We start from the raw sequence: 17,974 nt of genomic DNA on the forward strand, positions 1-17,974 counted from the left end.
ATATAGAAGTCTAAGTTCTGTTCTGATTGTAGACTTACCTGAAAGAGTCAGTATATTTATAGAAAAAAAAAAAATTGAGAACCGCACTCTTTTGTTTTATCCTCTCCAGAGTCCATATTCTAATTAGTAGTTAGTTTTTTGGTAGATGAACTAAAAATTAATTTGTTTCCTGATAAATGGAAATCTAAGTTCTCTAGTGATCAGTTATAAGATTTGAACTTAGAAATTGGGGATAAAGAAATTATAATTCATATGAAAAGATTTTTAAATTAATTATTTACATTAATAACATATACTATAATAGGATAGCCATCTTGGCTTCCTAGTGCTTTGAGTGTTACACACAAGTTAAGATCTTTAATATTTAAAAGTCATAGCTTTTATTCAAGTAGTGGGCTATAGATACTGTGGCAAATACAAGTTTGTCTTCAAGGAATATGTAATTTAATAGATCAATAGTGCTTTCTTGAAGTCAACTAAAACAAATTATAATTTTTCAGCCCTGTTTTTTCTCCAACTTAAAAACCATTAAAGTCATTTTGAAAAACTTATTTTTTCATTTAATGACCCTAGTAAAATATATCTAAGTGCTTTAAAGGAAATACTTAAGAGTTCAGTAGAATATTGAAGTTTCTATCATTCCTTATGTTGTGTCCAGACTAGAAATAAGATTTAGACAAGCAAAAATTTATGGCATTGAATGCAGCATTAAAGCCAATGGTGTTGTGTACAGTAATACTTATAAAGTCCCTTGTGAGGAAGTGTTCTTGTTATTCCCAGCTGGTGGTGGCCTAGAGAAGACTCTTTAATATTTAACATGAAATCTGGCTAGTAAAGAGAGCTAACAGTGCAACATCATGCCCAAAGATGTTTTGCTCATAGTTGCATCGTTTGACATCTGGTGTATATTGTTTTCATATTGCTGGTAAATTCTCCAGCTGGTAATCTTGATTGGGCTGACAGACACAGCTGCTCCTCTTGCTTCACTTTTAAATTATGTTTTTGACCTTCCTTGAAGAGAGTTAATCCCTCTCCCTTTCTTCCTCCTTTGAGCCTGTGGCTGCAAATGCTTTCCAGAGAAAAACCACAAATGCCTTGGCTGCTGGTTTCTATTGATCAAAAAATCATCTCTTCTGTCATAAAGACTGGAATTTTGTTGTATTGCAAGTAAGACAAAGTTATAGTTGGGAAACCAAACTCAAAAAAGAGAGCAGGGCAGAGTGAGGCACAATAGTCTTTTTAAAAGGATAAATTTTTGGCATGGTGCTACTCTTTCCTGACTTCTATGAAAGCATAATTATTGAATTAACGACTACACATGATTACTAGTTTTCAAAACAGTTTTCAGACTATTTTCTAATATCAAAATGAGTAAGGCTGTAGGATTAGAAAATTATCTTCATTCATTTGCTGTCTTTTAAGCACTATCTGCTTTCTACCCATCATCATACTTGAACATCAAATCCATTCAGAAAAGAGGTTACTTGTGGTTTAACTCAAGTAAAACATTTGAAATAATCAGAATACTTAGAATATTCAGAGGCTTTACTTGTTTTAAAGAGGAATCATTTTAATAATTAATACTTAATTTCTGAAGCAACATGACATATGAATGTCCTCCACAATTATATTTCCACGAGCTTTTTTTCTAACTGCAACAACATCTATCAGGTATAAGGAACACCCCCCCCACTCCACCCCTCTGATAAAATCCCTCAATCACAGAATTTTGAAGATGGAAGGATCCTTAAAAGCTATTCACCCTGACTCCTTCAATGGATTCCCCCTCTTTCATCCCTATCTTGTCACATATCTTCATTCTCTTCCTGGCTATTGTTTTTTTCCCCTAATGCTGCACTGTCACTTGATTCTTCCATCCCTATTAACTACCATCCTAACTCTCTTGGTCTGTTGTGGCTAAAATTCTTTTAAGGGAGATCTGCTATAGATACTTCTGCTTCTCTCATTTCTTAACCCCCTACAGTCTGGTTTCTGATCTCAGTAATCCACTGAATTGCTTTTTCTAAAGTTACCAGTGATCTCTTCTTTGCCAAATCATTTTTTCAACCCTCATTCTTCCTATAGCTTCTCAGTAGCTTTTGACCTATATGACTCTCTTCTCCGATATACTCTTTTCTCTCTAGGTTTTCAAAACACTCTTTCCTCCTACCTACTTGACTACTTCTGCTCAAGTTCCTTTGTTAAAACTTGTCCAGACTCTAACTGGAAGGTTCCCACAGGGCTTTTTTCTAGGTCTTCTCCTTTCTTTTTTACTTCTCTTGGTGATTACATCAGCTCCTTTGGATTTAATTACCCTCTCTATGCTGATGATTCTCAAGTTTCTTTTATCCTGCTCTAGCCTCATGTCATGAACTTTCTTTCAGACATCCCAAACTGGATGTTCATGAGACATTTTAAGCTTAACATGTTCAAAATTAAACTCATCTTTCTCCTTAAATCCTCTCCACCTCCTCTGTTCCCTTTTACTATAGAGGGTAATATCATTCTTCCAGTCCCTTGAGTTCACAGCCACAGGTGTATTTCCCCCCTCCTTACTGTCTCTCACCCTTTGTATTCAATCTATTGACAAGACCTGTTTGTTTCACCTCTCTAACATCCTTCAGATATGTTCCTCTTTCTCCTTTAATACTGCCAGTATCCTGGAATAGACCATCATTATTCATGACTGGGCTATTACAGTAGTCTGCTGTTGGATCTGCCCACCTCAAGTTTCTCCCTATTCTAACCCATCTTTCATTCAGTTGCCAAAGCTATTTTCTTAAAACACAGGCCTGACCATGACCCCCTATTCAGTAAACTTCCTGTAACTCCTATGGCCTCCAGGATCAAATGCAAAATCTTCTCTTTTGCATTCTAATTCCTTCCTTGCCTACCTTTAAAATCTTGCAACTTACACCCCTTCTTATGCTTTTTGATTTAGTGGCACCTCAGCGCCATGCCACAAACAAGACACTTCTTCTCTCAGCTCTAGGCATTTTCTCTGGTTGCCCCCTTTACTGGAATGGTCTCCCTCTTCATCTCCACCTACTGACTCTCCTGGCTTCCCTCTATTTCACACTAAAACCTCGTCTTTTACCAGAAGGCTTTCCCAATCCTCTTAACTGTAGGGCCTTCCCTCTTAATTATTTCCTATTTATCCTGTATGTGGCTTTTTTGTATGTTTGTTTTTTTTCTCCCCCATTAATCAGTGAGCTTCTTGAGGATAAGGACTATCTTTTACCTCTTTTGTATATCCCTAGTGATTAGCTTAGTGCCCCCCCCCCCATATAGTAAGTACCTACTTGATGTTTATTGATTGGCTGAGAGCTATTATTTAATCTAGTTTATGCTCAAAAAGGAATCATTCTCTTACATATTCAACAAATATCTTGTTGGCTTCTGTTTGTAGATCTCATGTGAAATGATACTCACTGCCTCCAAAAGTGGTCCTTCTGCTCTGGCATATCTCTAATTACTAGGAAGTTTTTTCCTGTCATCAAGCCTAAATCTGACTTGTTACAACTTACATCCATTGTTCCCACTTCTTTCCTCTAAGGCCTACCCAGAGGTCTAATCCCTCTTCCACATAACTGCCCTTCAAATTCTTAATTAAACATAGCTATCATATTCCCTTAAGTTTTTCCCTAGGCTAGGGAGACATCTCCATTTCTTCAACCACTCCTCATATGGCATTGACTCAAAGCCCTTTAACATCTTGTTCATCCTCCTTTGGATGCTCTAGCTTAAATTTGATGCCCATAATTGAATGCAGTGGTATTCCAGATATAGTCTGATCTTTACAGAGTACAATGGACATATCATTTCTTTATTCTTGGAAGCTCTTCCTCTAAATACAGACCCAAAAAATAGCATTAGTTATTTTTTGTGGATACCTCTTATTTCTGACTCATAATGCATTTGCAGGCACTAGAACACAGGTATTTTTCTGAAAACTTGTCACCTGATTTTGCTTCCCTCACCTTTTCCCTGTGAAGTTGATTTTTTGAATCCAAGTATAAGCCCTTACATTTGTCCTTTTTGAATTTTATAGTATTAGAATCAGCCTGATGATGTAATTTGGCAAGCGCTTTTGGGATTCTGATCCTTTCATAGAGCATATTATCACTTCCAGTTTTGTGTCATTGCAATTTGAAAAGCCTGTTATTATGTTTTCATTTAATTCATTGATTATTAACATGGTAAGAATTACAGGGTCAAGAACAGACTCGTGGCGCACTCCTCTATAGACCTCCTGCCATGTTAACATTGAACCATTAATAAGTATTTTGAGTCTGATCAATCAGCCAGGTCTGAATTAAATAGTTTTATTAGAAACGTTATCAAATACTTTACTAAAATCTAGTGAGCTGAATCTACCATATGTCCATGATGTACCAATTTAGTTGGTCCATCAAAAAACAAAAATAAGATTGTAATCAGTAGTTTCTTTTGTGGATGTCCATTAATTACTTTTTAAATAATCTGTTCCCAGATAATAAACTTTCCAGGAATTATAGTTAACTTACTGGCCTCAAGTTTGTAGACTAGTCTCTTCCCTTTTTTGAAAATTTACTCTTCTCCAGTCCTGTCCATTTTCTCATTTTGCAGAATCAGAGATTCTGAAAGTGAATCAGCCAATTGTACCCAATGATGTCATTCATCTAGCCCAAATGGCTTGAATTCAAGGATAATTTGGTGCTCTCTTGCTGTCTCCTTGCTTATCTAGGATATCTACTCCCTGTTAACCATTTTTGTTTTGTCCTTTCCAGCCCAAAGATCATTCTTCTTGGCAGAGAAAACAGAAAAAAAAGTAAGAATCAAAGAGTTTCCTCTACCTTCTCTCTTGTTAACACAGACATTGTTAGATGCCATAAAAACTTCTTTAAAAATCATGACAGATGTCTTTAAGTAAAATGTCTCTGAGCCATTGTTACATGCAATCTAAGAACAGGAAAATTTGCCGAAGTAAGAAGGCAAAATATTTTATTAGACAAAATACCAAGCTAAGAATAAATAGATCAAATTCTCATTCTCCTCCCAGAGGAAGTTTGGATAAGTCATATTAACCTACCTGAGTTTCATCTTTGTAAAATGAGAGGGTTGGTGTAGTTGATCTGTAAATTCATAACATTTTTTGATTCTAATACTTATTGAGTCTTGTGTGTATTAATTTAAAACAAATATTTATATTTTATATAGTACCTCTTTAAAGCTTTTTGTAAACATTTTTCTGGCAGAAAAGATTTTATTTTTAATATATGAAGTCACAGAGGCAAAAATAAGTAAATTAGTTACTCTGGCCTTGTGAAATGAAGGACTGAGCAAGGACTATAGATGATGAGCACTGATCTCTCTGAGTACATACAAGATTTCTAATACCACGACACTGCCAAATAGTATTCAACTTACTATTATCTAAAAGGGTTTTTTTAAATTAACTTAACACAACTTGTTATTTAGAGGTCATAAAGATCTCTCCTGTTGCTGAAAGAACTGGAGGAAGTCACAAAATAAAAATGACTGAGTTCCCCTACAAATTTATGTTGTCTGATATCACTTGGTTCTTATTACAAAAAGGAAGGATTCTTACTCATTCCTTAATTGAGTCTCTCTATTCCATTTCTTTTAAGAGTCCTCTACACCATATTCTGGATATATTTCTCCCAGGATTTGGTTTGGTGGCAGTACTTTCTCTTAGGTTTTCTCTCCTTTTTCTGATCATTGCTCATCTTGCTTTGCTGGATCATCACTTATATCATGCTTCTTTACTCTTTGGTCCTCTTCTCTTCTCTCTCTATAACCTCTCACTTCATGACTTAAATGACTTGGTAGATAGAGCTCTAGACTTAGAATAAGGAAACTCTGAGATCAAATCCTATCACTGTTTTTTTTTTAATATGAGCATGTCATGTAACCTGTTTCAGTACTGGCTTTCTTATCTGTAAAATTAGAGTAATAATAGTAAGGACATTGTGAGGATCAAATGAGATAAGGTTTGTAAAATGCTTTGCACACCTTATAAAAGCATGATATAAATATTAAATGGTTGTTATTTTTATTGTTGGTCTTCCATGGGTTTAATTTTGACCTCTATACAAAACATTCCTTGATCCCTATCTGTAGTCCTGTCTTTTTCTTGGGTGTTAGTCATGTTTGACCAACTTGTTATTAAGCATTTCAAGTTGGATGTCCTGTAAGCCTTTCAAACTTAACATATTCAAAGTAGAATTTATCATTTTTTCAAAATCTACTCTCTTCCTCAACTTCCTTATTTTGGATAAGGGCTCTACCTCCTCCCAGTCACACATGTTCTTAATATTGGTGTCATCCCTGACTCTTCACTACCATTCACCCATATGTTCAATCAATTGCCAATTCTGGTTGCTTCTACATTTAAAACGTCTTGCATCCATGCCTTTCTCTCAGTTACCTCATTTAAACCACATTACTTTTTTCCTGAATTATCCTTCTTCTTGCTTCATTTCATCCTCCATATAACTTTCAGAATAATTTCCTAAAGTATAAGTGTAAACCACATCACCCTCATGCTCAGTAAACTTTAGTGGATTTTTTTTTTTTTTTTTATCACTAGAACTAAATATGAATTCTCTTTAGCATTTAAAGACCCTTATAACCTGGCTCCAATCTGCCTTTTCAGTTTTATTGCGTATTATTCTCCTTCATCTTCCTTGTGGTCTGCCATAATGTCATTCTTACTGCTGCTTATAGTCGATCAGAAAGCATTTATTAAGCCATTTAATATGTTGAGTTCAAGACTTAGTACTACACTCCCTCCCTATCTATATAAGCTATTTAACTTTTCTTTCTTCATTTTTAAAATGAAAAGAATAACACTTGAACCAGTTATTTCCATAGGGTTGTTGTGATAAAAGTACTTTGTAAATATAAGCTATGCTGTTATTATTTATAAAATGGAAATAGTCTTACCTGCTAACAGAGGAATAAACCAGAGATCCTATTTAATTCTAAATATATTTTGTTTTATGAGAATTTTTGTTGTTGTAATATTAGTATTATAGAAGCAGATATATCTGAATTTGACTTGCAGTGTGATATTATATAACTTTATTATTAGTACCTACCATTATTTATTTCCTACCAGGAAAGGATTCCGGCATTCTTAACGGATTAAAAACCACAGTTTAAAAGAGACTCAATAGAGGCAGCCTAATGAGATTTCTGAAGCCATACTATGACTTGACTTGCACAAGACACAGGCATAAGGGAAAGATTAATAGTATAAATAGTACATGAAATAGAAATTATCAAAAGAAATGGAAAGAAAATCTAGGAATAAGAGATGATTGGCATTGTGTCAAATTTAACTTCTAAATGTAAATCAACTAATAGAATAGAGGAAATCCCAGGGAAAGATGAGAGGTAGGGAATACATTTGTGTCTCTAGGGCCAGACTTTAAACCTACAATTCATTCTAATAGTATAGTTCAGAGCCTTCAAAATATCTTGTGGCTCAGTAGGGCACCACCTCATTATTGCCACAAGATGTGTTTTGATGAATTCTGTGTTTTGCCTACAGATACGCTCTAAAAATCACTTCACTGAATGATTTTATTTAAAACAAACTGTCTCCCCCAAAAAGTAAACCATCAGTCACTTCTGAGCTGGGTTAGGTTTTTTTTGTTTTTTTTGGTTTTTTTTGGTCAGGGAGGGGGTTGTTATTTTAGGAACACTTAGGCAATTGTCTTAGAAGCTTCAGGGTTCCACTAAACATGAGAGAGCAAAGCACCTAATTGGTCTGTTTGTTGTGAATCCTATAAAATAGATTCCAATTTTATGATAGTGCCTGGTTGATAGCACATAGAGATTTACAGGGACAATAACCTAGATTTAAAGGCAACTGCCTAGACCAAGAATATCCTTTGAACAAATTAGTCACCTACTTATAAGATTATCCCTTGCAAATAAAGAGTTCCTACTTCCTAGCAACAAATTGCATTCATTTTACAAGATAGTGGGTTATATGCTACTAATAGGTAATGTGCTCAGAATACATCTCAAATCGTTTGTCATTTTGTAGACTAGTTGCAGGAATTGGGTAATAAATGATCCATTTGTTCCTTAAAAAACAAAACAAAACAAAACAAAAAAACCTATCACTATTTCCAAATGTAGCAAATTAACTTTCTGCTCCATCCATTTAAATCTGGCTCAGTTTTGGAGAATCAGGGAATATGCATTTCTTTAGATCAGATTTTTAGAAATTTAGCAGAATATTCCAAGAGATAAATCTATGACACATGCATTTGCACATCACACACACACACATACATACACACACACACACTTAATGATCCATTTATCTTTGGCAAAAGAAATAACTTTTTGAATTAGTAGATAACAATTTTGTTTAGGTCCAATTAGATATTTTTGTTTTTATATGATTAATCATGTTGATGGTTCTCATAATATTGAACAACATTATCGTATCCCTGATCATAATGAAAAATTTCTCAGATAAATTGCCATAGTTTGTTTGATAGGATATTCTGAATCATTATTCATTAATTATATTGGCCTATAGTTTTTCTTTATTTTATCTGTTTCCTAGTTTAGACATTAGGATTATATTTATCTCATAAAAGGATTCTGGTATGATGCTATCTTTCTCAGTTTTAGAGAGTAAGTTGTGATACTAATTGGTGAGAGTAATGTGAGATTAATATGGATACTGTTATTTAAACATTTGAAATTAATCCATCAGAATCTGGAGTTTTGGTTTGTTTGTTTGGTTAGTTGGGGTTTTTTTGTTTGTTTTTGTTTTTGGTTATTATTTTATACCTATACCTATTTCCTTTTCTATGATTAGGTTAAGATCTCTATCTGATCTTCTGATAGGTTGAACATTTTATATTTTTGAGTGCATTCATCTATATCTTTTGTATTTTCAGTTTTGTAAGTTTATAACTTACAAATCTATTCTAATTATTCTTTTTTTGTTTCCTCTTGGCTTGCTCTATTTCACCTAGTTCATTTGCTATTTTTACTAATATCTTTTTTTCTTTTTTTAAAAAAATCAGATTAGCTAAAGACATAGCAGTTTTATGTCTTTAAAGAAGCTTTTAATTTTTATCATTCTATGGGTTTTTTTTTAATATTCTCTTTGGTGCTTATTTTAAATTTTGTTTATTTGTTGACTTTTTAATTTACTAGCATATTCAATTTATTATCCTTTCTCTTTCTATTTTGTAAATGTATGTTTGCAAGGATATGATTGTTTAACCTGAGAACTATCTTAGCTGCAACCCAGGTTTCATTATTATACTTTTCTTTTAAATAGTTAAGTATTTCAATGATTTGTTCTTTGACACACTCTATACTAGTATTTCATTTTTAAGTCTTCCTTTATTCTGTGTCTTTTTGTGTGTGTGTGATCCTAAAACCAGTTTTTTTGTTGTTGTTTTTTTTTTAATGGTCTGCCTTTCTAACATTTGTATGCAATATTTCGGTTCCCTCATACTTGGTCAATTTTTATAAGTTTTACGTGGTGCTGAAAACTATGTATTTATTTTTTTTTGCTGTCCCATTTAGAAGATAGATCTTTTTATTCTAGCTTTTCCAAGAATTGATTTGGTTTTGTATTTTCCTTTTTTTTATCTTTTGGTTAGCTTTATCTAAAATTAATAGTGATCTTCTGTCACTATTTTATTACTATCTATGTCTTCTTATACATCAGCTAATATTTCCTTTGTGAATTTGGGTACATTTGCATGTAGTTTTATTACTTATTCTGATTTGTTTCTGATTCCTTTTAATATAATATTGTTTCCTAACTTATCTCTTTTATATTTTGAATGTTGTTTTTGTTAATCAGAGAGCACAATTGCAATTCCTTTTTGGGATTCACTTCATGCTTGGTAATTTTTTTTTTTTTTTTTTGTATCCCCTCAGTTTAACTTTGTGTATATCTGTGTTTTAAAAATTTTTTAAGTTAAAGGTTGTAAAGTTTTGTTTTCTTATCCAATGTCACTTTATTGGATTGTTTTATCTATTCTCATTAAAATTATGAGTTAGATTTACATTTTTCTTCATCTGTTGTCTCTAATACTGGGTTTTTTAAAATCATGATTTTCCCCTTTTCTTGTAAACATGACTTTACCTTAATCTTTTTTTAAGGTGACTTCATTCCCAATGGTGCTCTTTCATCTCAATCCCTTCTTCTCTCATTTATCACATTTTTCTCTTTGGGGTTTTGCTTGTTAGTTCCTGTTTTTGTTTGATTATGTAATTCTACTTTTTTCTTTATCAATCAAGCATACTTTCCTTATTCTCTTCCTCTTCAAGTTTTCTTCCTTCCCTCCCTTCTCTCTTTCCTCCCTTCCCCTTTCTCCTTTCTTCCCCTCCCCTCTTCTTCTCCCATTTGAAAGACATATTCCTCAGTAAGACTCATAATTAACTAGGAGAAGAGAGAGGAGCAGCACCCCATGAGGTTAGGGCATGTCCTTAGCTGGCATGCTAAATGCTGAAAGAGACTTAGCACTCCAAAAGAGTTAATTAGCTATAAATAGAAGTTGGGTTGAGAAGTATAATGGAGTTAAAGGAGATAACATGTGGCATAGGGGAGGAGAAAGACACGAAGAGGCAGAGTGTCATGGCAAATTGATCCAAAGAAAGGCAGTGGCCATGAGATGGCTCATAAGTAGATTTTATAGAGAAAATTTAACCTCAGAGACATGACTGGGATTTTTGACAAGACATGGCAAGGTGAGACTGCTTGAGATACCTGCAGAGGTTGGGTCTCAGTGATTTGACATAACTTGGATTTCAGACTGGAAAACCTCCCCAGAGAATGGGACCATGAAGCTAAACTGATCTCTATCAGTGTCTTCTCCCTGCTTGCCTCAGGGATCAGTTCTTTAGTTCTCTCTGTCCAACACACCATTCAGGACCTCGTCAGTTGTACCCCTTCCCCACCATATCATTGACTTTGCAGCCCATAATCTGATCTATATATCCTCCTTTGCTTACCTTTTCACCCCACTTGCTTCAAAATCCCCTATCTTGCTCCATTCTCTCACACTCTCCAGGTCCCAGTTGCCTGCAGAAATACATGACCTTTTAAAGCACATTATCTAGAAGTACCAACTACTTCATTTAAAAAAAAAAACAAAACAAAACAATTTTATATCATTGCAAATTTGAAACCTCTTTGTTTAAGAATATTGTAGCTACATTAGTCACCATCACCTTCACAACATTTCTGATATATGTAACTTTCTCTTCACCCCACACAGTTGCCACCTTTTCCTCTCTTTCCCTTTGCTAGTGCTTTCCTTCATAGATTATCCTTTCATTCCCCTATACATATCTTCTCTGTACATAGTTGTTTGCTTGATTCCTCTATCAGAATGTGGATTCCTTGAGGTCAGGGCTTTTTTGCTTTTCTTTGTATCTTCAGCACTTAGGACAGTACCTGGAATATAGTAAACACTTAAATATTTGTTGATGATGATTAGTTCCTGCTGTCCCTTGTATATACTCTGTGCATGCCCTATAATCTCTTGGGTATTGTATCAGTTACTATATGTGTGAGTCTAATTGTATAATTGTATACAATTATATAATTATATAAAGTGTATAATTGTATACACTTTATATATGTAAGTTCAGTGTTATAAAGTTATCTTATATTCTGTGCATATAAAATTTTGACAGCAGGCAGCCTTAGTTTCAGTTCAGTTCAATAATACCAAATGCAGCCAGGAGTTAAAGTCCAGATCCTTTATTTTCTCCTTTAAAGTCTTGTCTCTTTTCCTGGGTGTGATTAGCTTTCTTAGAGGTCTGTCTCTCTCCTTGGTTCCAAGAGCTCCCTCCGAATCTCTCCAGCCAGCTTCAGCCTCTCATCTGCCCTCTGTCTCCGGCCAGCACAAAGGTGGAAGTTGGAATGAATCTTGACTCCCCCTCCCAGAGAGTGGGCTTGTAGGTCTGACTTGTGAATCTCCTCCTTATATATGCTCTCTCAAGGTGTGAACTCCTTTAAAGGTGTGAACTAACTATATAAATATTAGTACCTTGTTTCAAATTCTGGCCCATAACACCAGTATGCAACATAGTCACAGGAAATGTAATTATATTATATCATGAGAAAAGTGCACCTCATGTTTTAGTCCAAGTGCAAAGTGAATATATAATAACATTTTTTTTTCCTTCTCTTGTTTGTCAAGGTATGGGGATAACAAAGGCAATTAAAGTGCCTCCACATTGTGATCATATATCATCTCCTTGTTCTATAGTTATTAAAGTAGTCATAATTCTCAGAAGAATTAAGGCCAGTATAAACTACTGTATATTGCAGATGAAGCAATTTCAATGCAGCAATATCATTTGTATGGATATGGCAGTGGACTGTGAAATAACTATTTTTTATTCTGACTCACTAGCAACCATCTAACTTTATGAAAGTTATAAACTTCTCTGATGTGTAAAGTATTTATTATCTACATAGTAAAAGGGAATTATTTGTTGGATTTGGTATTACCTAAAAAGCATGTGGTATCTCTAAAGAAGAATAATCTAATATAGACATCAAATATTTGAATTATTTATGGGAAGTAGTCATAGAATAATTTTTATTGATGGTAGAACTTTGAGTTGTCTTTCATATTGGATATTGAGAGAAGCTAAAGCTGCTTTGTATGTAGCTACATGATTGCTGAATTTTTAGGGGCTGGAAACTCTAGCATCTGGAAATCCAGATTATTTATCTATATTACAACCCTTTTACAACATTAATTAGATATTCCAAATACTATTTTTTTTCAATACCATTAAATTCAGGTGCCAGTATTAAAAAACCTTATCTTTTATGTCTGACTTATGCTTTAAAAAAATTATCCTTGGTCTGCCCATTCTAATACACACCCACACCCCACCCCCCCCACACACACATATAGAAAGATATATATGTTAGAAAAAACAACCTTTAATAGTAACTAATCGAGACATTTGGATATGATTGAGTTCATTTCTTTATTTACATTCCTTTCAAATAATTTTGTGTGTGATAGGTAGTAAGTACTGACAATTTACTTTTATGCTTTCGAGTTATCATGACTATACCACATATGTTTGGATTATCCTGTCAGTTGCAGTCTTGAAAAGGCAGAATACTCTAATTTGGAATGAGAGTTTTAAAACTTTGCTATAGGAACTGCTTATCTTAACCCAAATTACTTGAAAACAGAATTTTCTTCACTTGGGGCAGTAAATTGGTTTCCTATATTTGCTTGCACCCATTTCCAATGAAATAACATAAAACCTGTTAACTTCTCTTCTGATGATTATTGTACTATTAAAGTAAAATTTTGAATAACAGGAACCTAAATGAATAGAACCTTTACATACCAGAATATTTCTACAGTTCTTCTTATCTTAAGAAAACAAAAAAAAAAAATAAAAAAAAATTAAGGGGGCAGCTAAGTGACGCAGTGGATAGAGCACCAGTCTTGAATTCAGGAGGACTGGAGTTCAAATCTGGTCTCAGACACTTAACACTTCCTAGCTGTGTGACCCTGGGCAAGTCACTTAACCCCAGCCTCAGGGGGGGAAAAAAAAAGAAAAGAAATTTGTATTAGAGATTTCATAATATCAAAAAAAAAAAAAAAAATTAAGAGAATACCTGAGGCTCAATAAAGAACTTCTAAGTTGTCTGTCTCTAACCATTTTACTTTAATTAATCCATGGAATAAGAATGAGTTTAATCAAGCAATTTTAAGGCAGGGAAACATTGAAACATGGAAAAGACAATGCATTTGAAGTCAGAAGGCTTAGTTTTGAGCCTCACTTTATCACTTACTACACACAAGACTTTGTGAATAATAGTGATTAATCATATTGACATATGACATTCTAGATTAAGAAGTGCTTTATCCACAACAAAACTGTGAGCTATGTTCTACAGAGAAGAAACTGAGGTATAGAGGTAGATAATGACTTATGCCAACTCATTCCATAAATGACAGAATCAATTGTTGTAAATCCATTGCTTTTTCCATTGGGTTCCATTTATTCTTTCTGGACCTTCTTAATCTATCCCTAAGCATAAATTGTTAAAGTTTAGAACTGCAAATAATTTCTTCTCTATTTTACAAACGAGTAAACTAAGACATTGACAGTATATGACTTGCTAAAGAATTCAAATCCAAGTTAATTGAACTCAAGTTCAATACTCTTTTCAATTATTATATTTAACCTTTCTTTGCATCAAACCATATTACCTCTCAAGTGGACTTAATAATACCTATAGCATCGAACTTTTAGGATTGTCATAACAATAGTGACTTATAATCAGTAAAGTGTCATAAAATAGGTATACCATTTATGGTAGAAGTACAACCTAATATAATTCAGAAAAAAATTCAGTATCTTAGTTGGCAACCAGAAGGTCTTTTTATTTAACTCCTAATTAGCTCAAAATTAAGAAAACTGAAATAGACCATTCCAAGAATTTTAGACAATCAAAATTTTACTCATAATTATAATTGATAATTGACATTGTCTATGCTGGAAAATTCTAAAGTCTTGGTTTGTAGGAGTTTAGATAGATTTTTCTCTCAACGTATTAAGTTTTAATAAAATACTATGAATGATTAGCTAAAAACCACTTCTTTTTTCCTTTGTTTACAGTATGCTTTATTTTTAAATTTTGCAAATAATAGTATTTTTTCAAAGCATTACTATATGCTGTTCTATCCTAAAACAGTTTACATTCTATTTTTCTCTAAAATGCTTAATAAATATGTGAGGAGAGTAGTGGCAGGAGGTGAAAAAATGGTATTGAGGAATTTAATTGTTGAGTCTTGCATCATTCAGTTTCAACAACAAAAATTTTGATTGAATGCCTATAACATGAAAGGCATTGGATTTGGTGTTGAGGCCAAAAACAAAATAGATTCCATCTTCAGGGAATTTAGATTCTACTGGAGATGGGGAAGGGCAAAGAACATACAATTTAAATACAAAGAAATGTGATTCAAGGGAGGGATAGGGATAGTGGAGGAGAAAGTGGGAGAGGAGAGAGAGGGTGAAGGGAAAAGGATAGAGGGAGGGAAAGAGTGATGGAGGGAGGGAGGGAGAGAGAGAGGGAAGAAGAATAGTAACATTTCAGTGATGAGATCAGATACTTCTAGGAATAGGTGACATCTAGGTTTGGCTTTGAAAGATGATTAGGTTTCTAAAAAGAGAGATGAAAAGGAATGCATTCCAGGCATAATGAATGTTTTGTTAGAATTCACAGAGGCAGAAAAGGAAAATTCAAAGTCAGGGGAATAGGAATTCCAGAGTGGCTGGAATGTAAAGTTTGTAAAAGAAGATAGTATGAGATAAAGCCAGAAAGGTGAAAAGTAGGTAGAAACTAGGTTGTGGAAGGTCTTAAAGGGATGTCTAAGGAGCTTGTGATTAGGGCAGTAACATAGTCAGCCTTAACAAGATTACACCATAAACTGGCACAGTCAAGGGTTGCTGGTTTGTTTTTAATTGTTGAGATTTCATGTTGTATATATTACATGGAAATTTTTAAAAATTACTTTAAATGTGTTGCCCAGAAAATTATTTAAAGCAAATGCCTGGATAGGTTACTGCTATTCTTCTTTAAATGTTGGCATACTCAAGGAAAAAAGGAATATTAGCCTAAGAAGGCCTGACTATAATATGGCTCCTTCCACCTTCATTTGTCTCACTGGGTTTCTCAGCTTTGAACTTAAGGTACATGTTCACCAATGACTATATCTCCTCATTCCCAAGTATAGTATAATATTTATGTATTTATATATGGAATGGCAGATAATCCTTGAACAAAGGAGATTCAAGATCTTCTGTAATGTTCATCTTTAATTCATTTCACATGATGTAATCAATTTTGAGAGTTCCATTTAAAAATAGTCTCACTCCACCATCTCCAGTTCTCGATATGTGTGTTATACATATGTCATTACTGCTACTTATTCATCTATTTCATAATGACTCTAAAGCAGTGAAAGTGATGTTAGATTATATGTGAATGTAGCTCTACTTTGCTCTGTAGCCTCTAGAAATGACCACTTACCTTCATTCCCTTGTGCCTTTGGTTCATGCAAAGACTCCCTGTGGCCTTGTTGAACTGGCAGAATCTTAGCAATTACTTCTTTGCAGAGGTTCTAATTGCCTACCTTCCTGGATGGAATAATATGCCTCTGTATTACTCTCTAGACCCTTTAGTCATGTGACACAATCATTATACTTTTAGGTTTACAAATTCAGTCTTTAAAAAACATTTATGTTTCCCTCAACACAAAAATAACCACAACACTGAACCCCTACTTAGATATTCTCTAACTAGTTTATAATAGTGCCTTACTCCTGTAGACCAAACTTAACAAGTAGTGACTTTGCCTGAGTTAAATATACCTCTTTCCTCTAGACCTCCCTGCAGATTTATTGTGAATTTTTCATACCTTATTTAAAAACACAAAACATCTCTTTGCTAAAAAGAGTTTAAGTAATTATCTCTTTGAAAACTACTATTTTCAGTATTCATTTATTTTCAAGATTACTCTGAGTGAAGTTTGGTGCTTTTCTCACTAATTCTTAGCTTTTATCTCTTTATCTTGAACTTTATCTTGGAATCAAAAGCTTTTTCCAAAAGCTATCTTGTTAAGTATCAACCTGCTTGGTTAGGTTTGGCTATTTTTTTTTTTTGTCCCCTCCAAAGTAGGTCTATTTGATTCAACAAGTATTTATTAGTTGCTTCTTATTACACATAAGAATACATAGATGGCACAGTGGATAGAGCACTGTCCCTGAAGTTAGGAAGACCTGAGTCCAAATCTGGCCTCAGACACTTAACATTTCTTAGCTGTGTGACCCAGGGCAAGTCACTTAACTCCAATTGCCTCAGCCAAAAACAACAGAAACAAAACATATATGCTGTGCTAGATGCTGACATTGTACCATTTCCTATATGAATTCCCATGGTCAATAAAAAGGATAACTTTTTCCTTTCCAAAGCAGAATTTTTCCCTCCTTCCTTCCTTCCTTCCTTCCTTCCTTCCTTCCTTCCTTCCTTCCTTCCTTCCTTCCTTCCTTCCTTCCTTCCTTCCTTCCTTCCTTCCTTCCTCCCTCCCTCCCTCCCTCCCTCCCTCCCTCCCTCCCTCCCTCCCTCCCTCCCTCCCTCCCTTCCTTCCTTCCTTCCTTCCTTCCTTCCTTCCTTCCTTCCTTCCTTCCTTCCTTCCTTCCTTCCTTCCTTCCTTCCTTCCTTCCTTCCTTCCTTCCTTCCTTCTTCCCTCCCTCCCTTCCTTCCTTCCTTCCTTCCTTCCTTCTTTTTGAATTCAGAAATCCTACTTTCTTGAGACTTTTTTTATCTTTTCCAATTCAGAAATCCTACTTTCCTGTGATTTTTTAACCTTTTCTAATTCACAAATTTTGTTTCCCTGCATCTCCTGTGAATTCTTTATTTTTTCCAACTCAAATTTCAGAACGTTGTTATTCTCTATCATAGCTTCTCTTTCCTTTCCCCATTTTTCTTCAAACTCTCTTAACTTTTTTAATAGTCTCTTCTAGGAGAGAGTTATGTGATGGGGGGCAGGTATCATTCCCCTTTAGAGTGTTATCTGCTGAGTCTCTGCTGTTAACTTCCTCGGGGTTGGATACCCGCTCTTTCTCTGTGTAGAAGGAATCAATGGTTCTCTTCAGCTTTTTACTCATGGTTAAAAATCTTTTGGGGTCTGTCCTTGGGGTAAGAAGTTTATTTATTTATTTCTTTACCAGCTTCCTCCCAGACTGGATGGATGCAGTGGCTCCTGTGCCTGATCTAAGAAAGAGCTCTGGGAGAGCTCTCCCCTCCCCCTCCCTGGAAGTGCCTCAGGGGTGATTAGTATGGCTGTGCTGTGAGGGTTGCCCAGTGAAGGACCCCGCTCTGTGTCCTAGCAACTTCCCTGAGGTTTAAGACTGACCAGTAAAG

At 34.5% G+C, this 17,974-nt stretch overlaps 1 protein-coding gene across 10 annotated transcripts in view; it reads left to right on the forward strand.

Annotated features, from left to right (window-relative positions):
• Positions 1–17,974, forward strand: part of TASP1 (taspase 1) — a 249,334-nt gene that overhangs the window by 221,437 nt on the left and 9,923 nt on the right. For 6 of the 10 annotated variants that reach the window (XM_074287839.1, XM_074287845.1, XM_074287841.1 and 3 more), the window contains one exon: positions 4,770–4,810. The exons of the other annotated variants lie outside the window; for them this stretch is intronic. In XM_074287839.1, coding sequence (XP_074143940.1) covers positions 4,770–4,810 — 41 coding nt within the window. The remainder of the gene's footprint in view (positions 1–4,769; positions 4,811–17,974) is intronic. 10 annotated transcript variants of the gene reach the window in all.

This window comes from Sminthopsis crassicaudata, chromosome 2, assembly GCF_048593235.1.
Source record: "Sminthopsis crassicaudata isolate SCR6 chromosome 2, ASM4859323v1, whole genome shotgun sequence".
Classification (NCBI taxonomy): Eukaryota; Metazoa; Chordata; class Mammalia; order Dasyuromorphia; family Dasyuridae; genus Sminthopsis; species Sminthopsis crassicaudata.